This window comes from Festucalex cinctus, chromosome 11 (assembly GCF_051991245.1).
Source record: "Festucalex cinctus isolate MCC-2025b chromosome 11, RoL_Fcin_1.0, whole genome shotgun sequence".
Lineage (NCBI taxonomy): Eukaryota > Metazoa > Chordata > Actinopteri > Syngnathiformes > Syngnathidae > Festucalex > Festucalex cinctus.
The window spans coordinates 24,102,884-24,127,168 of record NC_135421.1 but is presented as its reverse complement, the minus strand read 5'-3'; the positions used below and the strand labels follow the sequence as shown (position 1 = coordinate 24,127,168).

Genomic DNA, 24,285 nt, shown 5'->3' with positions numbered 1-24,285 from the left:
AGTCGCCTGTAGTGAATCCTGCCAGCTTGTATTTTTTATTTTTTTTTAATCAAAGGCGGCTCCGACTGCAGCAAACAATGGTAACAGTATGTCACTTCATAAACTCACTAATTGAGTTTGTTTGTGACAATGCGCGTCTTTGTCTTCTACTGAGTGACCCAATTTGTGTGTGGTGTGCAAGGTGGGGAATATTATGAAGCCCTTGTCACTTTTTTTCACGAAGGGATTGCACACTTGCCAGCCACCTCATTTGGTGCCATGTAACTTGTAATGAACACCATTGGCTTCGAAACACAAACATGCTGTGAGGCTACTGATAGATTATCACAATTAATATAATTCACTGCCTTAATATAGCATTGGAATGTGATGTACCCACAGACTGCAGCAGGTGTTTGTGGACACTCATGATTAGAATTTAGACTTTGTTGTTTTTAAATTGCCAAAATGTACTGTATATGGTGCTCTTTTTGTTTTTGCTTACACAGCATTGTCAGTGAGATTACAGGACCCGGTGGAAGATGTTCATGTCGGCATTGTCTGGGAATGTTAATGATATACTGTACTTAATGTTGTGAGCCGTATGTGTTCACTGCTCAGACTTAGGAGATCAGTTTTCTGTTTCTACTGTAGTCTATGTTTTGATTTACCTGCTTCGGTCAGTGAGTTTCTACTCACGTTTCTACGTTTTCTCTCCAGGAAGAGTGACTCCACTGATGGTTTGGATGCTACAGGAAGTAACACTTGTGAGGTGATGAAGTGTATCTTTCAGCACCTAGAAGATATCAATAAGGAGTGGATATCAGACAAAGCCAGAATTCCTTTTAGGTGCCTTTTTTGCACATGATTGACTTCATACAAAATCATACTTACTTTGGTCCTAGATGGTTTGTTGCTGATAGCCTGAAGCAACAAAGGCTTACCCAGCCGTTTGTGAAAAATGAGCCCGGACAGCTGGTACCTACAACCTGGGGAAGATGTGCTTACTCCAGTTGCTGGCGCAGTATACAATTAATCGTGAAACAGCAGGTGATCATTTTTGCCGAGCATGTCCTTAAATAGCATCGGTTTTACGCTTGCAAGGAATTGAAGGTCACCGAATTGCTGCGCGCAGGCTATAAGACCACCAAATAAAGAAGAATGATTCAAAGCATGCTTGAAGAGAGCTTACTCTGTGCCTTTCCTTTTTAGATCTTACCTGCATTCTTCACTCTGGGATTGATGGTTTTGAAGAAGCTGACTTATCGCATCTGTGAATCAGAAAAAAAATACAAGGTGTCCCAATTAATCGACTAGTCAACAAATCGATCATCACATGAAAAGACAACTATATTGATAATCATTTAAAGCCATTGTTTAGCATCAAGCAATGACTGCTTTTACTTTGGAAAACAATGATCAATTGTTCAATAGTGACAACCCTAGACTAGAGCAATACAGTACATACTGTATGTTGCTGCTGAACAATAAAGTACATGTAAGCATGGGAAATGTTCAAAACAGCCATGTACTGTATCTCTCTGGTAGTTGGCTTCAAAACTGGATGCAAGTGGGCTTTGTTACAAAGGAAGTGGACCTACTTTAACCACCTTGGTGGTGAATCAGCAGAAGTCCTGAAAGAGATTGCATCAGGAAGTCACATGTAACATTTTTGTGAAGCTTTAATGAATGTTATCACCAGCTGGTAGGCATCAGCCTTAGGATTGTGTGTTTTTATCTTCTATGGCAGGTGGAGGCAAGCACCCTGTCGCGTTTGCTAGCATCAGTGGTCTGCAGAGCAAGACTTGGGGCTGCATTAAAGGAAGCTGTGTCAACCATTGCTTTATAGGAGTGGTGTCCAAACTACGGCCCAGGGGCCATTTGCGGCCCACTGTCCATTTTTTCAATGGCCAGCGACATGTGCTAAAAATGGCATTTGACTCAGTTCAAATAAAATAAACAAAACAAAAATGTTTGGAGATGGTCAAAGTAAGAAGAGAGGGTATCGAAAAACAGGTGCCATTAAAGGTTATTTTAGTTCACTAAAACTAATGAAAAAACTAAAACTCGAATTCAAAAAACAATATTGTTACAGAAATAAAATAAAAATGCTAAAAACAAAAACTAACTGAAACTACATTTTATGTTTACAAAACTAACTAAAAATAACTCTAATTATAGCAAACGTCCTTCGTTTTAGTCTTTGGTAATTAATTTAACGCATGAGTCTTTGGGGATGATTTTAAATGTGATTTTTTAGTAGATTTCATTTGATATAAACCAGAATAATGACGTTTGAAAGTATGTCACACAGAAGTGACGTCATCTAGCAACAGCCAATAGAAAAGCATCTTCAGATGACGTCGCTCCCATGGTGTTCTTTAGATATTGCGCACAAGTAACACACTTTTTTTTTTTAACTAATACTAATACTGAAACTAACAAACTAAACTAAAACTAAGCATTTTTTTTTTAAAGAACCGTCCGTGTGCCAATAGCTGATATCATACTTCCCAGAGCGACATATACTGTGAAATGTAGCACCTATGTGAACACGCAGGGCTGTGCGCCGCAAACCAGGGTGGCTGTGACTCTAGAGGATCATAAGAGCAATATCTGAGGTGAATTACTACTCCAGATGACCTTGTTTTGTTAAAATTTAAATTGAAAAGTCTAGCCAATGACACCCTCGATGAAATGTGCACTAGACTAGCAGAGATTTTGGCAATTCTAGTGCGATATGATGATTTTGATGACGCCAACTACTTTAGGATGGCTAATGAGCTGTTCAAGGTCAGCTGTTGTCAACCTGCAAGCGTTAATAAAGAAAGACGCACTGTCAAAGCTCAATGTATTATTATATAATCAAGTTTGCCAGTCAAGGCTTTGCTCAGTGAACCTTTTGTCCCGCCACAGCTCAGGCTGGAAGACTTCTTCCCAACAGGCAGACTGATAAATCTCAGATCAAGAATGTGCAGAGTGTGTTCACCTATGCAAATTTGAAATCTGATTTCAGTCATTACCCACAGATCCCAAAGAAGAGCCTCTGAGATGATGGACGGGTTTGTGAAAGCCACCAAGGGAGGAAAGCCTGCCATCTGCTGAACTAATGTGCATCTGAGCAGAGGAAGAAATGATATACACAATAATAAACCATATAATGAATTCCAGTACAAAAGCCGTATCAAACATTCTACACCGTAGCAATCCTCAGTTTTGCTTGGCACTGTCAGAGAATGTATCATTTGCTATTCAAATGCAGTTTGCAGTGGTGTAGAAAGTTTCCCCAAAAAATTGACATACTTTTAAGTCCCGTAACAGTCAGTTCTCACTCAAAATGTCTCAATTTTTAACTAGATGTGTAAAGAAAACTGTTTAAAGTAGAACTGTAATATTTTACTTTCACAAAACACTAGCTAACCATTTTGTTCATAATTTCATTATAAGTTGAATGAAAGTTGTAAAAACAAATGAAATTCTTACAGTTTTGTTGCTATTTAAAAAAAAAAAAGGAGGGGAAAAAAAAAAAAGCACCACATACCAGTAAGCTGTATGTAACTTTAAATCACACTTGCTTTGGTGTATATTCAATAATTACACTATCAGGGAAAAAAAAAAAAAAAAAGTACACTTTAAAGCTCAGCAATGCAGTACATGACCAATCCTTTAGTAGAGACAAACCAGCAGGCGCAATGAGATGATTAATCCCCCCCACCATCCCGGCCCATATTAATGTGTTATTCCAGAAGTGTGGATCAAACTGGTAGCCCTCACATATTAGTACTACAGTAAGTCTTAATAAAGATTGGTTGACCCCCGCTGTACGCAGTGTGATTGTAAATGTAATGTAATAAGTCTAATAATTTTAAAACGGAGCAGATGTTCTGTTGTTGTTACATGTTGTTAATGCACCTGTTTGCATACTTTTCTTGTGTGGTCTGCCCAAAAATGAAAACAAATATATACACTTGCACATGTAAATAACAGTTTACATTTTAATTATTATATATATATATATATATATATATTTTTTTACACTTGTAAGTATATATTAATTTTCAGTAGTGAGCCAAGTGAATTATTTCAGAAACTAATTTCAGTAATACATTTTTATTCTTATAATTGCTTTAAACAAAAAGTTGAAACTGTCTCGTGTGATGCTGGCAATGGATGGAGCAGGAGTTTGTGTTTTGGTACCTGACACGTGGTCCATCATCAGTGATCAGCGGGTGAGAGTGTGGCAGTGCAGCAGGGCACATTACACACAGACATTCACACCGAGATGAAATAGCCGCGTCTACGTGGATTTGTCACTCAAACAGCCCCGCTCGGACCTCTCGCCATATATGTGCACTAAATGCAGAACATGGCAACGACACTGTCACACTTTTTGTTGCACTTCGACACTGTGGGCGCTCTTAACAAAGTTGAATTTCCAATATGGTTGGAGAGGTTGTTGTTGTCGAGCGGGTTGTTGTCATGTCCCCGCAGTGCCTGTAGTGGTGCTGTGAGGGAGTCTGCCGTGGATCTGACAAAATCCTTAGCAGCCAACCTACTGCTTAAAATTTGATCGAGCGTTTATTTTACATGCATCCGAAAGTCAAGTCGCGCCGAGCTCGATGAAAATCACTATTGTTAATCTATCTCGGGACATCGATGCACGAATAGCCTAGCGGATCGTATTAGACATTTCGGCCGTCTATCTGGAGTGAATACCGTACAACGGCCCGTACCAATTCAAGGTAAGCGAGACCTCGACCTCGATTTATGGCGACACCGCTTCGCGCAGGCAGGCGACTACCACTCGACGCCGGCGCCTGTCCAAGCTAACAGGCCACTTTATCTTGTGTATTTCTCCCGATACTTGAGCATCCACTTATTTCAATTAAAACGCCAAGCAGAATTTAAATGTGTATTTTTGTTATTTTGCCTTGCATTTAATTACGTAACCTAAAAAAAAAACCACTATTAATATATATATATATATATATTTTGTTTTTTTTACCGGAGGCCCCCGAGGTCAGGCCTTAGCTTCGCGTGAAGCCCTTTTGTTTGAGCGTGTCGGTGGGTAATATGTTTATATACAAGGGCATAAAACGTTATAATTTAAATGTTTATTGTGTGTATGTTCCATTCACATTTTAGATTCCAAATAATATATAGAGGGAGACCCTTCGTGTTGTCGCCATTTGCAGAGGTTTCCGTTTCCTGGTTAGCTACCGCCTACTTGTTCGTGTTTTTAGCTTCCTTAGCTAGCAAGCTAACGAATATTTTTAAATTTTCGTAGAAGCCAAGATGTAAATAATATATAATAATCACGGATCGAAAAAAATCAAATCAAAATCGATAATTTGTTTGTGAATAAATACATAGGTAGTCTTCACGTCTAGTTACGTACACTATTAATTCAATTCAAGTTTTGAAACTGCTCATCGGACTACATGCTAACTTGGACAAGCTAGCTCGGTTTCGGTTAGTTATCGTTTGTAACCAACCAATACGCCCTTATTAGCTTTCTTTGGAGCTGTTTGGTATTCCTTTAACAACAACCCGATTTGTAGTACCTTTATTTAAAACAATTTTTTTTCTATGTGCACGCTTCACGTGTCGGAGGCACACTGACACTCGTAATACCAACTAGAACCCCTTAAAGTCAATGATAGGTGCTACTAAGGTAGATGGTTTGAGCTTATGTTAAGTAACCTGTAGCTCAGTGTTTACATTAACGGTCGAATAATATTTGTTGAACTGTTCGCCCGCGGTGTGTATGTGCGTGTGTCCATACAGGCGAATATTGACGGACTTAGCTCATGTGACACTTGGACGATGACTCTTTTTATTTATTTTTTTAACAATAACTCAAGTGTCGTGTGTACTTTAGAGACAGGGGCAGTTATAAACGGATTAGGGGTTTGTACGATTGTTTCTTAAACGTATTTCTCCAGTTATAATATATTCTTACACGAGTATGTGCAAACTAAATTATAATGTTTGAGCATTTATTTGATATCTTTGATATCCTTGTTAATATCCAGCTAAAGGGTCATGTAGTGATTCACTCTCAGGCCTCACATTTTAGAGCAGTAGTATAACAATGAGGGCATAATAGAAGAATGAATTATTAGTATAACTTGCAGTTGTCCTACTTTTGTGCAGAAAAACAATCAAGGATATTGAGTAAACGCTCAAACGACTTTACGTAGGTTTTGAAGCATTGAATGCGTATATGCTGCAAAAAGGGCTTACTGTATAACCTCTTTACAGTTGACTGAAAGAATAAGGAATTGTCTTAGATCTGAATGTATGTGCATGGTTACGTGCACATTTCAAAGCATTAACGATGTCATTCTTTCTTCCTAATCTTTATCCTATCAGCTGATGTTGTCAAGAACAAGAGTCACGTGATGTATGAAGGCAAACACATACATTTCTCAGAGGTGGACAATAAGCCGTTGTGCTCGTACAGCCCGAAGCTCTGCAAGCAACGCAGACTCAATGGCTACGCTTTCTGCATACGGCACGTTCTGGAAGACAAGACCGCCCCCTTCAAGCAGTGCGAATATGTGGCCAAGTATAACAGCCAGCGGTGTACCAACCCTATCCCGAAGTCAGAAGATCGCAGGTGTGTAAACTCTAGCGCTCTGAACTTGCATAGTAGCTCGTGTGTGTACTAAAAGGAATTGTAACTGCTGTTCCAGGTATTGCAACAGCCACCTGCAGGTCCTCGGCTTCATCCCCAAGAAGGAACGCAAGAAGAAACACGATGCTTTGGAGGAAATGCGTTCGCGGGCTCACTTGGAGTCAGTGGCCCTCAACATAACGGTGCCCCCTTTACCATTAGCTTCCAATGGTATAAACGAACTTCCGCCATCGCCACCCTGTACACGCCTGTTAGCCCTTCCCGATGGGGAACTCCTGGATCCGTTTACCTTCTATGAGGACGACACAGACGGGGAGGAGATGGGTCCTCCTCGGAAAAGCAACGCCATCAAGAAGAAATTGCAGAGAAAGGGTTCCGGCGTTGCGGAACAAACGGATTACCTAGCAGATTTTGTCCTGTGACACACAACCGGCGGCATGACATTTGTGAGTGATGCTCAGGAGCATGCCAGCAGGAAGCGCACTATTACGAGAGGACGCTCAAGGCGTGAGAGCGACTCCAGTCCTAAGTGAGGTGCTATTTTTAGCGTGACACACAAGGCATGGCGCGGAGAGTGGGCCATGCCAAGGAGTAATGGTGTGCGTGTGCGTGTGCGTGAATTGGCGGGCGCCACTGGAGCGCTGGCGGAGACGAGCCACCGGAATGTGAGCATCTTTAAGTGTGCGTTTGTTGAACCGAGGAGTGTCTGTGGATGTCTTGAGCCGTGCAAGGGGAGCGCCACAATGCAGCAGCCGCGCGGCAAATAGGGAGGACCAAAACGCCGCAGGAAATTCTGATGTCTGGCACCACATCAGAAGAAGCTCGGACACCTGCACAAGCTCTTTCACGACTGATAATCATATCGCCAATACATGGAAATAATTTGATTTTAAACGAGATGAACGGAGATGCCTCATAGTTAGTCAGAACATTGTGTTCCATTCTTCCACATACACTAGCTAGCAACAACATTACATATTTCACTAGCTTTCTAATGTGATGCGAACGCTTTATCAATACAGGTATTCTGTTTTTAAAAGAATAATCACAAGTGGCTGTATACATTAAGAGAAGCTCCAAATACGTCGTAATGAAATTGACTTGTTCTATTACAGATGATATGCAAAAAGTAAATAAATAAAATTGATTTTATTTAGGGGTGTTAGTTTTGAGTTAATTTAAAGTTCCTTTAAATTAGTACAATTAATTTGGTAATCGATTACTTGTTGATTAATCGATTAACTCTAACAGCTCTAGTTATATCTTGCAACTTCGTCAATGAATGAAATTCTTGTTAGCAAACAGTTGTCTGTGCATTATCAAGACAATTTGTCAGCCAAGATAGAGATTCACTTGCAATCACTGTGCAGGTTCTTCACCGCCAGTCCTGAGAAACCGCTGGTATGAATTTTTTTTAAGACTAACAGCAATTGGAAGAGTCAAAGTTAGCAAGATTAACATCTATGCTCTTCCACAACAAGCGTACTGTACTTATGAATAATTAGGCAGCTGCCTTGTAGCTTATAGTTGAACCTAGTTGTGGCTGTACAACTTTGAACGTCATTACACTAAACAGCACATCTATACCCTGATTGTGAGCAATAAAGCAGCGTAAACTTTCTTCCTGTCTCACGACCCAGGAAGTAGACTGCTAACTAGACTGCTAACGGTGTAGCATTGCCAGAGGTGTATTGACAATTCCGAAATGACGTCACAAGTCAAAATAGCGCTCTTATTCTGCATTTGAAGTCAGATTGATCCCATCCGGAGTGTCTCAGTTCCGCCCTCAAAGCGTTTAAGGCAAATGTAAACAATAAAGATGGCTGATTCCGATAAAGTATTTGTTGTTCTGGTTAACGCAGTCTTTCCAAATCACGTTGTGTCGCGTGACCATACTATGTAATTTGCCTCAAACTGTTTGAGGGTGGAAATGACACAATCCGAGTGGGATAAATCTGATTTCCCGCTTTCCTCTAATGCAGCATTTTTTCCCCCTCGGTTGAAGCGATGCTCTCCTCTCATTGAAAAACTTTGGGCTTTGGGTCGTTGTAAACTGATTTGTGAGGATTATCTTGATTTGAAAATGTGGCAAAATGTTGTTTGACCACTATAATAACATGCCTGGTTTGTATGCCAGTCATAGGCAAAAGCAATACAATACGCTATGGAAATATCAGAAATGCCCAGATGTTCAGAATTGTCAATTAGTAGCCAAACAGCACAGTATTAGATTATTACACTACATCATATTGAGAAGGGTTTATAATATTTTGCCTCTCCCGTTAGCTAAATTAGGTGTCCAAAATGCAATCATTGTTATATTATGTAATTATTTGGAGGCCAGTGAAATGCCTTCAGTCGCCACTCCCAGGTGAATTAAGGAATAAAGTGGCAGTCATTGGCACATTGCAGATCTGCCTGTACTGTATATACAGCAGGACTGTCGCAGCTACAACACCAAGCAGAATTCAAACTCCTCTTTCTCTCTTTTCTCACACGCACAAAAAAGCTGAAGTTAGCATCTCAAAGCTAACCTACACACAGACAGAATGGAGATGAAGGTCACGCTGTACTTTCACTGACTGAATGTACAAGATGGATGTTGTCTGGCATTCCTCAAGATAGCTGATATCACACTTCTTAGAAAACAATCTGTCACCTATAATGTCAGATCATGTCTGTGACATAATGGAGAACGATAATTTAAAAAAAATGAATTCAGACACTGCATCCAAAACTGATTCTCCTGCAAAACGTGTGTGTACTTTTCTGAAAACGCGCCTTAGCAGTCTCCCTGTTGTCAACAACAATGCAACATTTCTGCAATCTCTCCATTATTGGCACAGCCGCAGAAAAGCACACTTCGCCTGCCTCGTGGGATGACAATTATTCGCCGGTGTTAAAATAAACCACCACTTCCTCTGTGATTTGGAAAGGGTTACAAATCAAGCCACTGCCGTGGTGTGTGCCAGCCTCGATATCTGACACCACTCAGCCATGAAGTCAGTATGAAATTACCATATTTTATGACAGAACCCAACTTTAAATCACATTAGGAGCCAAGGGATTCAATTAGTATTTCGAAATCCTTTGTACACATACACATTAAGCTCTCACATATGTAGACCGGCTACTCAGTGAAGGAACTAAATCAATATCATTGAGTGTCCGGAGCCTCATGTCTCCAAACGGGACAGTGATCTGCAGAACGTCTGTCTCCATGCTCATTTTCAATCAAGCCAATTAAAACCTCATTAAAGACTTGATCTTTCTAAAATGACATTATATGACACTTTGTCTTTGCCTGTAGCCTGCCAAATGTAAAAAGAAAATTAATTAATTAAATAAAATAAAAGCAAAAAAAATATTCTACAGTTTGGCAGGTACTGTACCTCTGAGAATATCATTCATCACCTTTGACAAATGCTGTTCCATTCATCAAAATAAACGTTTTACTCCCCCTGCATTTCACAGCCTGGCATTTTAATTGTTTGTACCACTGCGAAGGATTTCTTTATTATGTGAAAACGACGAAGCCAATTTGCACAAATTAAGTGGAGGGGTGGGGCACTGTTTAATTTTTGAGGAGGTTTGCACTTCCACCGAGATCCATTTTGTTGAAATATCATTCATCAAAAAGCTAGCGATGCATTCTTAACGTCGGGTCAACTGCAGTGTAATAAGTAGCTCAGCTATTTCACCACAGTCTGGACAGAATTGCAGTACGACAGTGGCGCAGCTACTAACCATCCGACCTCAAGAGCTGATGCTGTTACGGGAGACGTGCTCGCGCAAGGGCAAACCACAGTCTGAAAATTTGTTATGACTAACAACCACAGTGGCGGGGATTTAGTTATGCTTTTACTGGCATTGAGGTATTTGTTTGTCTGTGTTTCAGCAGGGATGTGCAAACATGGCTAGGGAGCAAAATGTGTTGTATGAATTCACATTTCAAACTATTGTCTTATATTATTGGTGCAGGTGCACTCACAGGGAAATACAGTATAAGGAAAAAAATCATACTAGAGAAGAGGACTTACTTATTCAAGGTTAGATCCAGAACAAATCGGGTGCCGAAAGCTTCTAGTTGGAAGCTGACCTGAGCAAGATGGATCGCCTGTAGGAGAAGAAAAATGAAGCCATTCCAAAGATCATTCTCAAAAGTTGCATGAGTTAGAACCATCATCTCAGTTCAACCAGTGTCAAAGCATTAAGCCAAGCCAGAAGACTCCAAAATGGCCACCAACCACCAATAAACACTAAAAGAAAAAGACTGCCATGTGCCCTAATTGAGTATCCAATGATATTGCAATATTAAAAAGAAGCAGTGAGTTTAGCAAGTGCAATGGGGTCATCTGCTAACGGTAGCCAACGGCTGGCTAGCTTCTTGCAATGTCATCATGATTTTATGCTTTATTGGTTTAAAAAAGTATAAATGTTAATGTAAATGATGTTAATGTATATGTGTAAAATATATGCAAGGTGACGCAATCTTTATTACGCCCTAATCATCTGTCGTTAACGTTAAAAGACCGTTTGAATAGTTTTATTGTTAAAACCCATTTATATGTGGTTGACTTATATGGCACACTTTTGTGACCAAGATGAAACATTTTTACACTCAAAGATATTGAATGGATTAGAGATTTTGGATATTGATTAAAAGAAAGCATGAATCATGAGTAAATCATCAAGTAATATTATGTCAACTTAATGCTTCATGTTTCCAAAAAAAAAAAAAAAAAAATCAGAATTGGGCTGCAGGCTGAAAATGGCATAGATATTTTTGATTTTATTACACACTACCATCCATCCATCCATATGAAAAATCAGGATAGGTACTTTCGGACGGTCAGGTTAATTTGATGCTCAAATGACATCCGCTCTGCCCGCCAACACACCTGCGCATGCCATGCCAGCCTCCAGGGAATGACATCACTTTATCCAGACGGTACTTGATTTTTTTTAACATAAGTTACTGTCCAATAAAATTCAGTTGAATTTTTTGTTTGATAATTACATTTACTTCAAGCTAATTGATATTAGTAGTGCATTCTCAAAAATCTTGTTGAAACATATACAATTATTATTACAAACATTTAAACAATGTAATCTGTGATTCAAATACTAATTTATTTTAAAGACAAACTTAATTTTAGTATGAGTATTGTACACAAAGATTTCTGTTGGATTTTTACTAATAAATTTTGATGCTGTCAAATCAAATACTCATCCTGATGATATTCTACACTTTTATTAACTATATATACGTATATATTAATGTCACATTTACTTGGTGCTTGATTTTTTATTTTATTTTTTATTTTTTCAGTGCAGTCCAATTTCTGACCATGAAGAAAGCTTGCAGTTAGCTATCCAGTTCCCACTGGACAACGCAAACAGATGTGGCCAACGAATGACAGATGGTGATCCTGCTATGGTGCAGCTTTCTTCAGCACCACACAACATGACTTTAGGCTGCTATTTATGTGCTTGGAAAACAGGATTGCAAGCTTGTGAGATGGGCTGATAAGCAGCATGTGGTGAGGCGATCTGCTGATGGTGACAAAATATAATCTGACTCGGCTCTGCATTCGCCTACCTGACCCTCTGTGGCTTGGCTCCTGGCCCGCGTGTCCAGGTCATTGTAGGCACTCTCCGAGTCCTCGTTTAGGTAGTAGATGAGGCGAGATGGGTAGGCGATCACCTGCTCGGCTGCATGGTGGGCTGTGTTTTCCGAAACGGGTGCTGCAGTCGCCTGTTGCTTCACCGGCACTGCGTCCCTCTCAACCTTGTCCTCTGCACTGTGAGAAGCTGTGAGAGAATCGCACATATACACACACAAAGACACACCTGAGCCAGCTGTCAACCTCAAAGGGGTCAGAGTGTCATTGCAACACTTTTTTTTTTTTTTTTGTTACAGACAAAACTCAGGTGAGATGACTTTTGCAGCAAATGATCATTTATTTGACTTCTGATGTTGGCTTTATTTCCAAAAGTGCCCAATCACCTATTCAGCCACAAATAGACAGTCAGCATCATGCAGTCCGGATCAGAACCCCTCCTTAATATGTGTGTGTATATATATTTTTAATTCAAATGCGGTAGCCATTTAGCACAGGGAACAAAGCTGGCATATTTTATTCTGTCCTACCAACACGTTAAAGTCGCAGCACACAGACACAACGTCCCTTCTTATTAGCAAAGAGACGCTAAAATACTGATAGAAAACCAGCACGGGATGCAGTTGCTTCTACGAAAAGCAAATAAAAAATAAATAAAAAATACAGCGCTACGTACCGGATGACGCTGGTGATGCGTGAAGCCAAAGCGTGAGGATGCTGACGAGCAAAGTGTCCAGAAATATCAAACGCATGATTCATATTTGATGACTGAAATATCTCGATATCAACACAACAAGGTAGCGTGCCGCTTGCAGCCCATCGTGGCAGGCAGGGAGGTGCCGATGATCAGACTGATGGGAGGGATGAGAGGGGGCGCTTTCTTCATAGGTCCGGGAGGCACTGGACTGCTGCTGCTGCTGCTGCTGCTGCTGCTGCTGCTGCTGCTGCTGCTGCAGATGATGGTGATGATGATGATGGGAGGAAGAAAAGGAAGAGGAGGGGGGGAGAGGAGCGCGCAGAAGGCGGCGGCCGAGCAGCTACTGGAAGTCCATCGGCAGACTCCACCTCGGTGTGTCCTGCAGGGGCACACATACATGAAGACAACCCGGAGACAGGAAGTGGTTGCACAGGATGATTCAATGAAGGGCGAGTGGGTGATCTGGAAATAAAAGGGAGAGCAACAGTCTCCCCTAGATGTAAGTGAGATGTCAAAATGGCAACACGAGAAAAAAAAAATATTATAACTTGATAGCATTCCCCATATACTGTAGAGTAGTTGTTTAACTTAACTATTTTTTCTTATTGAAATGCCATTAATACCATTGCAGCCGACCCCCCCCCCCCCCCCCCCCCCCCACACACACACACACACAAATCAAGTTGTAAATATGTACAAACAAAGTAAACAAACAATAAACATGATATAAGAAATAAACTGTTTTTCTCAAGTGTTCTTGTTAATTACTGCACATACTGCAGTATTTAAGGGGCGTGGCCTAGTGAGCAAAATATGAGTTGAGTTGGGTTGGCCAGTTAGGTTAGTGCGAGCGTCTGGGTGTGAGTTGCAGCCTATAGCAGCTTTTTTTTTTTTTGATTGTCCTGAACAATAAATGGTTGCGAGTACATCTGCAATCCTTGCCCTCATAGCCCAATTCCAGTTTCGTTGACGAGAAATTAAAGGGATACTTTACTTATTTAGCCATTTTATGGCAGTCAAACATTAATATATTTTGCCTATAATAAATGTGATATTTTCATTATTTTTCATGTACAATTAGTACCTTTAAAAACACATTTTGCAACTTGCTGTCGACTGAAAATGACATCACAAGGGCTCAGGTACCAATCACACAGCTCAGCTTGTGAATGTCACATGACCAAACCTAGAAAACAGGTGAGCTGTGATTGGTTACCTGAGCCCTTGTGATGTCATTTTCAGTTGACAGCAAGTTGCAAAATGTGTTTTTAAAGGTACTAATTCTAATTATATGTGAAAAATAATGAAAGTATCAAATTAATTATAGACAAAATATTAACTTTTTATTGCTATAATGGGCTAAATAAGTGAAGTATCCCTTTAAGAAAACAGACTGTTACAGCAAAGTGAGTGACTGAGTCAAAAGCAATGGCATACAACAGGGTGGGCAACCTCAGGTGCCTAACTTTTTTTTTTTTGGTTCATTCTAAGCCGTGCATTCTCACATATTATAGTAGCGCATGCACATCAATTGTGAATCTTTTCAATTAACTCATTGACTGCCATTGACGGAAAAAGACGTCAAATAATGCATTTTTGCTGGGCTGGCAGTGAATGTGTTAAACACAATGTGCCAATATATTTTGTGATTATATTGCAGCATCCTTTTTTCCCTTTTTTTTTTTTTTTTTTTTTTTTAAGGCCAATGTTTAAAAATCCATCAATTTTGGTTACATCTCATCTTAAGTCATTGACTGCCATTGACGGAAAAAAACGTCAAATAATGCATTTTTGCTGGGCTGGCAGTGAATGTGTTAATGAACAACTTGGAGTAGCTTATGTGACTGCTTGACAGAGATGTCACTGATGATGGAGATACTGCAACAAGGCCTATTGGTTGTCTGAGGAAATAACAATGACTGTATTAAAACAATCCATATTACTATGAGGTTAGCAAAGTGGGCTATGTTGGAGCTGAAAATCATCCATGCTGTACTACTACATGTGAACATATCACATTTTGGGAATAACAACACTTACCAAATAGACTGCATGATTCAACCTTCTTCAACCATCTTCTGCAGATGTCATGAAATAATGTCCATCCATGCCTTGCTTGATCAAGTTATGACATAAAGTTGTTGTTGTTTTTTCCAATTTCTTCACCAAGAGGACTGTCAGAAACTGAACAGACCACAAGATTTGATTTATGATGCTCTATAAAAGCTCACAAGTGGAATCAAATTTTAGCCATCTGCCAGGCACAGCGGATGCACAGATTTGCTTGTTTGTGCAAACACTGCATGGTCGCTAATGATTAGACCAACATGAAGCCCCTGTTTAAAAAAAAATGTGTGGAAAAAAGTATCATAGCAGAATAGCAACTATTATGCAAACATTGACTTGATGCAACGCCCCCTAGAGTCAGTTGAACATACAACAACATAGTTGAATTTGACACTTGGATGCATTTATTTACACAGCAGACAGATGAGAGCTAACTATACTTGCCCAACATGCTTCATATACACATTAATGTTACAATTTAATCTCAGCTCTGTATTATACTGTAGATTCAGATTGTAAGCAAAAGAAACAGCACGGCATCCTTAGGTAAATAAATGCCTTACAGTTCTGAGGTTCTTAATCCAAGTCTCAACTTTGGCCTTCTTGTATAGAGTTTGTGTGTTCTTCACGTTTTAGTCACTCTTCAAAAATTGTAGTATAAAGTCCCTCACAAATGTTAAAGTAGCTAAATTTATTGCTCGTTGCTCACAGGGGTAAAATAAACCATTGAATCTGAACGAATTTACACCCAAAAAAATTCTAGAATCTTCACATCAGAAAAGCGAATACTGTATTTTGGCAGTGCACTCATTTCTGTTTGCATACATTATTCAGCTGTATGAGTATGCAGCCAAACATATGTCATTTTATTTTAAAGGCTGCCAAGAAACTCAAGGTGCTAAATCAAAGAAACCAGAAGATGAAGAAGGACTTTGCACACCGAACATTTTGGAGCGCCATTAAAAACTGTGCAACATTCAGTTCCTCTGTGTTTATTGAGAGAGGGTCGCGACTGTGAGTTGCAGCCAAAGCGCCAATGAATGAACACATTCTTGTCCGCGCGGGCGACCAATAACAACTTTGCTCCCCTCTGTGGTTGCGTGTGTGTGACGCGTCACGGCCGGGGCGCGCCCACTCCACACATCTCCGCGCAAAAGGAGCCCTCCGACAAAGTTTAGTTTGGATGGCCTCGCGGAAAGAGTGCACACGGCCGTCTGGAAGGGGGACGAGGTTCTGTAAAGTGGAAGCTAAGTCGACTGTCGTTCTTTAGATGTTCATAACAAAAATTCTTCAGTCAGTGCAGCTTCTGTGCTCGGTAAGATATTTTCTAAATACTTTAAATATCAAGAGTGATGTATTTCTGTCAGTATGTTGTGTCTTTTGTGAATGGTAAGCAACCTTATGTATTAACTGAGAAGTTCATGTAATGTGGGAATGAGTCATTTAAATGCACATCGTAGAGAAATGCTGTCACATAGTTCACTTTCCAGTAGTTTTGAATTGATGACACAATCATTTAACTATAGTTTCCCAAATGCTAATGTTATTTCATTGTTTATCAATCATATTTTTAAAAAAAACATTTGAGCATATGAGCCTGATTCTCTCCTTGATTTACTTTTAATACCAGAAAAAACTGTGTTGTCCATAAAATAAAGATGTTATAGTCTACATGGAGTAGTAAGCGAAGCGATTTACTGTATACTGTATGTTCTTTGTCCTCTGAAGTTTCAGTTCCGTAATCTTGATTTTGAAACATTTCTACGTCTAAGTATGTTTTCCACATACAAATTCCCAAATATATTATTCATAAAAGAAGAAATAGTCCAATTCGGTCCCTCAAGTTTCAGCTGACATAAATATACAGTGTAGTGTTTGAGCTCCAAGGTAACTGTTAATACTTTTTCCATGTCTGAAAAGTGTAGCGGTATGTATCCAAGTTAGGCACAAAGGCATGAGCTTTGAGTGCATATTCCACTGACACGCCATTAAACTTCTAAAGAGAACATGCTCATTTGTGAACAAAAAATACATCTTCTAAATTGAGCTGAATTTCTTAAATACACTGTATAAAGCTTGTGACCTTGATAGTGCCACAAATGTTCAGATGAGCAAGATTGAACTTATCACCCTGAAAGCTGTTTACTGATGACTGCAGTGGAAAAGTAACTATTCTTGTCTGCCCTTCCAAAACAAAAAACAAAAAAGTGCCTTAACTGTGCAAGAAGAGAATGATTCATCCGTTTGTGGTTCCTCATGCCTCTTCTGTCAACCATGTCACTTGACGCAATGTTGATCCAAATGGATGTTCACATTATGTTCCAGGCTTACCCAGGACACACCCTGTACTCGCTTCAACACAGGAACTGAATGAGGGGTTGTCGCGATTCCTGGATCATTTTGGAGAGCAGCCAGTTGTGAGGCTAGAACTCAACAGGTAGGTACAACAGAATTATCAGTGATTCTTGGCATAATCTTAGAGGGAAAGTCAACCCAAAACAATTGGCAATAATATGTTCTATGTAGCCCCACTAGTGTAAATACGATGCTTTGGTCAATATTGCATTAGCAAAATATGCGTTAAGCAGCTAAATCCAGCAGCTTTTATCAATATTATAAGGTGGCCATTTTGCCACTTGCTGTCGAGTGAAAATGACATCACAGTTGCACAGGTCAGGTAACAACCAATCACAGCTCAGCTTCAGAAAACGGGTGAGCTGTGATTGGTCATTTCCTGAGCCCTGAGCAATGATGTCATCTTCAGGCGACAGCAAGTGGCAAAATGGTCCGCCGTTATGAAATTTAATTAAAAGTTTAATGAAAGTTGTAGTGTTGTTGCAATTTGATTAATCAATTATTTTACATTTCTTCATTTTTCAACATGAAGACTATTTCATTTTGGGGGATACCATGTCTGGTAAACTGCGATGTCATCTTCAGGTGACAGCAAATGGCAAAATGGCCGCACCCTGAGATGGATAAAAACAGCTGGATTTTGCTTTATAACTCATATTCCACAAATGTAACATTACATCAAAATGTCATGTTGAGACTAGTGAGGCCACATATAACATTATTGTCAAGAAATGTTGAAGGTTGTCTTCCCCAAAGGGATGGATGTGACTATCAGATTTCCCTGTTAGGTTCATCTCCACACAGCAATGGACGACTCCGGAGAGGACTATGGAAACTACAGCTATTACGAGTACCTGGAATACGGCGATATTGAAGAATTTAAAGTCGACCACAGGCAGAAAGAAGCAATGCACATCATCTCAGTCGTCATTTACATCATTTCCTTTGTCCTCGGCCTGATTGGGAACGGAACGGTCATTTGGGTGACGGGATGCAAGAGCAAAAGGACTGTCAACAGCGTCTGGCTGCTCAATCTGGCCTTGGCCGACTTTGTCTTCGTGCTCTTCCTCCCCTTCTACATTGACTACATCCTGCGCGACTTTCACTGGGATTTTGGCGTGGCCATGTGTAAGATTAATTCCTTTGTGTGCGTCATGAACATGTACGCGAGCGTCCTGTTTCTCACGGTGCTCAGCGTGGACAGATACGTCTCGCTGGTCCACCACAACTGGTCTCGCAGGTTCCGAACGGTCCCTCGAGCCTGCTTCACCAGCGCTTGCGTGTGGGTCACGGCTGCCGTCATGAGCTGCCCCGCACTCATCTTCCGGGACACGGTGCGCCTACGTGACAAAGTGGTGTGCTTCAACAACTTCCACGCTCAGGATGGACAGTCAGCAGCTGCGAGGCACATTCTCGTGGTCTCCATCCGTACCACAGTGGGCTTCCTGTTGCCGTTCTCTGCTATGTGTGTGACCGGAATCCTTCTGACGGTGAAGGTGAATCGATCCCAGGGCGCCGTACGCATGTCTGGCTTCACCAAAACGGTCTCCGCCATGATCCTGGCCTTCTTTATATGCTGGGTCCCGTTCCACATCTTTAGCCTGATGGAGCTGTCCATACATTCCTCGCTGCATCTCCATAACGTGCTGAAAATGGGATTTCCTCTGGCCACCAGTTTAGGTTTTTTCCACAGCTGCATTAACCCAGTGCTCTATGTGCTTTTGGGTAAAAAAGTTCGCAACATCTTGAAACGTGCATGCCTGGACATCACTAAAAGCTCGCTAAGAGAACTCAGCCAATCCGTGTCGGCCACTGAGATGGAATCTTTGCCAGGAGTCCCTCACGTCCAGGACAGGGCACCAGAGGATCCGGTGGCCTCATCAACGCTGTAATCTTTATACGTAGATGCAGACTGGATGTAAAAAGTCTACACACCCCATTTCAAATGCCAGGTTTTTGTGATATAAAAAAAAAAAAAAATGAGAGTACCGGTAAGATAAATCACCTCAATTTTTTTTCAATCATTTATGTGAACTAAAACTGTACAACTAAAAAAATGTTTCTGGGACGTGACTGTGTTTAAAATTAGTCAATCACATACAAACTCATGTTAGATGTGAGTCAGCACACACATGCCGCTATTTAAAGCGCCTCTGATTAAGCCAAATTAAATTTCAGATGTTCTAGTTTTTTTTGGGTTTTTTTTAACTTTCTCGTAGAACCCTGCAGGTTTTGTGCTAACTGACTTGTATTAGGAAATGTTTACAATTCCCTCGACTTTGACCAAGGCTCCAGTTCCAGTCGGAAAAAAAAAAAAAAAGCCCCAGAATGTGCACACTTGTGCAACCATATTAGTTTAGTTGTTTATTCTTACTTCCCTTCTCAAAAAGTAAAAAAATAAAATAAATATAAAAAAAAAATCAATTGTGTTGTATACATGATAGATCACATTAATGGTGGAAATTTTTTTTTGAAATGATTTATCTAAAACTAACATTTGGACAGGGATGTGTAGACTTTTCATATCCACGGTATGTTTTCAACCAACAATTACATTAAATGGAAAAACTTTATACACTACACTACAATACTTTGTACTTCTCCATGTACTTTTCAATTGTGGAGCCTGGAATAAACATAGAAGGGCTACACAGTCAAAAAAACAAAAAAAAACATGTTATATAAAAAGTAATTTTATGAGAATAAAGTTGCAACTCAAATGAGTGATTGTTGATTTCGTTTGACAAACTAAACGCTGGTAAAAAAAAAATAAATAAAAATCAACAATCCTGATCTTAACACAAGTATAAGTACAGTACGAGTGTAATAAATATTACGACTTTATTCTTGTAAAATTACAACATTGCTCTTGTAACGGTAAGACTTTATTGATGTTGTATTGTTGTCTTTTCTTTTCATTGTGGTGGCCCCACCACTTTACAATAACTTTCCTACATTATTTAATTTAATCTGCCTGAATGTATTTTTAACATAACAAACATACAGTATTGCAAATTTCTCTTCTCAACTGTGACTATGTGCATTTACATGAACCCTTAAGATGTTACAAGCAAATGTAGAGCAACCTGAACAAAACTTTCATCAAGCTTTGTGAATTTTGCCGATGACGAAAAATGATGCTAAGGGATTTTCATTTTGTTCTATTGAGAAAAGAATGAGATATCACATAGATATGTAAAAGTAGTATGTATATTTGCTGCTAGAGTTGACTTTATTTGTAGAAATGTTACACATATAATCCACTTAATATATTCCAACTAAATATTGCCTTAATAAATGTGCTCTACTGTACATTGTTTGGATTTATTATTATTATTATTATTATTATTTTTATTGTTTGCCCAGCAGTGTCTGGGTTTTGCCATTCAAGCTTTGAACATCTGTGTACAAAATGACATATACTTTTCCAGGACTGCTATTTGAACAAGAATGACTTCGGTCCAGATGTGCATTTTGTTTTGTTTTGTTTGTCTTTCCCTACAGGCAATGATGCCTTCAAATTCAGTCATTTCCTGTTTTTTTTCCTCCCACATTGCTGAACTCTGACATACAATGTTGACATAAGAATTGTCTAAGATCCAGTTACTGGAATAATGTTTGATAATTATGATTTTTTTTTTTTCCAAATAATTCTTCTGTTCACTTTTTGCCATTCGAAAACATAAGTACTTACTGTACCTTTTTCACAAGAAAAAAATATTGAATTGAGTATTATATTTTAATTCACCTCAAATTCACTCACTATTTGCCTAGTGATTCAGACTTCAGAATGCTAAACATTTGCACACAAAAAAAAACAAAAAAAATCCAAATCAAATTTTTCAAGAATTCCAAAATGGAGAAATTCTACTTTCTACATTTCAATTCATTGCACCACATTTGAGATCAGGCTCTGGTCTTCAGCATTCTCTCTTCAGAATATGATGAACCTACTAGCCTATGATAACTCTTGCAGCATGTAACAATCGACTATATACACAATAGTATTTGTATAACTTCATAGAAAATAATTCATTACCATTTCATTTAAATCGAGTATGCCCTTTAAATGTTGTGACGTCACAAAAATGCGTTGTTAGCAGTCACTTGCCGACTCTGCCAAGGTAAGTGCGACTAAAATGAGGGAATAGAAATAAATATCAATATCTTGCATGTACTGTATTTGAAGTGTGATTGAACCCAGTGTCAACGTTGAATTAAGTTAGCATCTGGTTGAAGGTAGCTTGTGAGTGGCTACAGTATACTAGTAGTACGTCTGTGATGAGTAATATTGGGGTACAGTATGTCAATCAGATGGTCAAATGCTAAAATAACGAAGAATAAACACTTGCCACAGTCGCCTGTAGTGAATCCTGCCAGCTTGTATTTATTTATTTTTTTAATCAAAGGCGGCTCCGACTGCAGCAAACAATGGTAACAGTATGTCACTTCATAAACTCACTAATTGAGTTTGTTTGTGACAATGCGCGTCTTTGTCTTCTACTGAGTGACCCAATTTGTGTGTGGTGTGCAAGGTGGGGAATATTATGAAGCCCTTGTCACTTTTTTTCACGAAGGGATTGCACACTTGCCAGGCACCTCATTTGGTGCCATGTAACTTGTAATGAACACCATTGGCTTCGAAACACAAACATGCTGTGAGGCTACTGATAGATTATCACAATTAATATAATTCACTGCCTTAATATAGCATTGGAATGTGATGTACCCACAGACTGCAGCAGGTGTTTGTGGACACTCATGATTAGAATTTAGACTTTGTTGTTTTTAAATTGCCAAAATGTACTGTATATGGTGCTCTTTTTGTTTTTGCTTACACAGCATTGTCAGTGAGATTACAGGACCCGGTGGAAGATGCTCATGTCGGCATTGTCTGGGAATGTTAATGATATACTGTACTTAATGTTGTGAGCCGTATGTGTTCACTGCTCAGACTTAGGAGATCAGTTTTCTGTTTCTACTGTAGTCTATGTTTTGATTTACCTGCTTCGGTCAGTGAGTTTCTACTCACGTTTCTACGTTTTCTCTCCAGGAAGAGTGACTCCACTGATGGTTTGGATGCTACAGGAAGTAACACTTGTGAGGTGATGAAGTGTATCTTTCAGCACCTAGAAGATATCAATAAGGAGTGGATATCAGACAAAGCCAGAATTCCTTTTAGGTGCCTTTTTTGCACATGATTGACTTCATACAAAATCATACTTACTTTGGTCCTAGATGGTTTGTTGCTGATAGCCTGAAGCAACAAAGGCTTACCCAGCCGTTTGTGAAAAATGAGCCCGGACAGCTGGTACCTACAACCTGGGGAAGATGTGCTTACTCCAGTTGCTGGCGCAGTATACAATTAATCGTGAAACAGCAGGTGATCATTTTTGCCGAGCATGTCCTTAAATAGCATCGGTTTTACGCTTGCAAGGAATTGAAGGTCACCGAATTGCTGCGCGCAGGCTATAAGACCACCAAATAAAGAAGAATGATTCAAAGCATGCTTGAAGAGAGCTTACTCTGTGCCTTTCCTTTTTAGATCTTACCTGCATTCTTCACTCTGGGATTGATGGTTTTGAAGAAGCTGACTTATCGCATCTGTGAATCAGAAAAAAAATACAAGGTGTCCCAATTAATCGACTAGTCAACAAATCGATCATCACATGAAAAGACAACTATATTGATAATCATTTAAAGCCATTGTTTAGCATCAAGCAATGACTGCTTTTACTTTGGAAAACAATGATCAATTGTTCAATAGTGACAACCCTAGACTAGAGCAATACAGTACATACTGTATGTTGCTGCTGAACAATAAAGTACATGTAAGCATGGGAAATGTTCAAAACAGCCATGTACTGTATCTCTCTGGTAGTTGGCTTCAAAACTGGATGCAAGTGGGCTTTGTTACAAAGGAAGTGGACCTACTTTAACCACCTTGGTGGTGAATCAGCAGAAGTCCTGAAAGAGATTGCATCAGGAAGTCACATGTAACATTTTTGTGAAGCTTTAATGAATGTTATCACCAGCTGGTAGGCATCAGCCTTAGGATTGTGTGTTTTTATCTTCTATGGCAGGTGGAGGCAAGCACCCTGTCGCGTTTGCTAGCATCAGTGGTCTGCAGAGCAAGACTTGGGGCTGCATTAAAGGAAGCTGTGTCAACCATTGCTTTATAGGAGTGGTGTCCAAACTACGGCCCAGGGGCCATTTGCGGCCCACTGTCCATTTTTTCAATGGCCAGCGACATGTGCTAAAAATGGCATTTGACTCAGTTCAAATAAAATAAACAAAACAAAAATGTTTGGAGATGGTCAAAGTAAGAAGAGAGGGTATCGAAAAACAGGTGCCATTAAAGGTTATTTTAGTTCACTAAAACTAATGAAAAAAATAAAACTCGAATTCAAAAAACAATATTGTTACAGAAATAAAATAAAAATGCTAAAAACAAAAACTAACTGAAACGACATTTTATGTTTACAAAACTAACTAAAAATAACTCTAATTATAGCAAACATGTCCTTCGTTTTAGTCTTTGGTAATTAATTTAACGCATGAGTCTTTGGGGATGATTTTAAATGTGATTTTTTAGTAGATTTCATTTGATATCAACCGGAATAATGACGTTTGAAAGTATGTCACACAGAAGTGACGTCATCTAGCAACAGCCAATAGAAAAGCATCTTCAGATGACGTCGCTCCCATGGTGTTCTTTAGATATTGCGCACAAGTAACACACTTTTTTTTTTTTTTAACTAATACTAATACTGAAACTAACAAACTAAACTAAAACTAAGCATTTTTTTAAAAGAACCGTCCGTGTACCAATAGCTGATATCATACTTCCCAGAGCGACATATACTGTGAAATGTAGCACCTATGTGAACACGCAGGGCTGTGCGCCGCAAACCAGGGTGGCT

At 39.5% G+C, this 24,285-nt stretch overlaps 3 protein-coding genes across 7 annotated transcripts in view; 2 read left to right on the top strand and 1 right to left on the bottom strand.

Annotated features, from left to right (window-relative positions):
• Window positions 1–144: 144 nt before the first annotated feature.
• Window positions 145–24,285, bottom strand: part of LOC144030112 (disintegrin and metalloproteinase domain-containing protein 23-like) — a 27,408-nt gene continuing 3,267 nt past the window's right edge. For 2 of the 4 annotated variants that reach the window (XM_077536089.1, XM_077536090.1), the window contains exons 3-12: window positions 23,297–23,329; window positions 22,915–22,966; window positions 22,590–22,684; window positions 22,367–22,491; window positions 12,920–13,319; window positions 12,222–12,433; window positions 10,660–10,736; window positions 1,199–1,250; window positions 874–968; window positions 145–775 (exon numbers count right to left, since the gene is read on the bottom strand). In XM_077536089.1, coding sequence (XP_077392215.1) covers window positions 1,208–1,250; window positions 10,660–10,736; window positions 12,222–12,433; window positions 12,920–12,995 — 408 coding nt within the window. In that variant the 5' untranslated portion in view covers window positions 12,996–13,319; window positions 22,367–22,491; window positions 22,590–22,684; window positions 22,915–22,966; window positions 23,297–23,329 and the 3' untranslated portion in view covers window positions 145–775; window positions 874–968; window positions 1,199–1,207. Of the gene's footprint in view, window positions 776–873; window positions 969–1,198; window positions 1,251–10,659; window positions 10,737–12,221; window positions 12,434–12,919; window positions 13,320–22,366; window positions 22,492–22,589; window positions 22,685–22,914; window positions 23,133–23,296; window positions 23,330–24,285 lie in introns of those variants that run through there. The other 2 variants (XM_077536088.1, XM_077536092.1) reach the window with 2 other exon arrangements.
• On the top strand, window positions 4,218–10,066 carry LOC144030111 (INO80 complex subunit D-like). Of its 2 annotated transcripts, none has more exons than XM_077536086.1 (3): window positions 4,218–4,721; window positions 6,355–6,601; window positions 6,678–10,066. In XM_077536086.1, the coding sequence occupies exons 2-3, from the start codon at window positions 6,384–6,386 to the stop codon at window positions 7,039–7,041; spliced, it is 582 nt and encodes a 193-aa protein (XP_077392212.1). In that variant the 5' UTR covers window positions 4,218–4,721; window positions 6,355–6,383; the 3' UTR covers window positions 7,042–10,066. The 2 variants fall into 2 exon arrangements, with proteins under 2 accessions (XP_077392212.1, XP_077392213.1); XM_077536087.1 differs by lacking the exon at window positions 4,218–4,721 and adding an exon at window positions 5,743–5,889.
• Window positions 16,190–20,674, top strand: LOC144030110 (chemerin-like receptor 2). Its single transcript, XM_077536085.1, has 3 exons — window positions 16,190–16,322; window positions 17,333–17,444; window positions 18,151–20,674. The coding sequence occupies exon 3, from the start codon at window positions 18,169–18,171 to the stop codon at window positions 19,252–19,254; it is 1,086 nt and encodes a 361-aa protein (XP_077392211.1). The 5' UTR covers window positions 16,190–16,322; window positions 17,333–17,444; window positions 18,151–18,168; the 3' UTR covers window positions 19,255–20,674.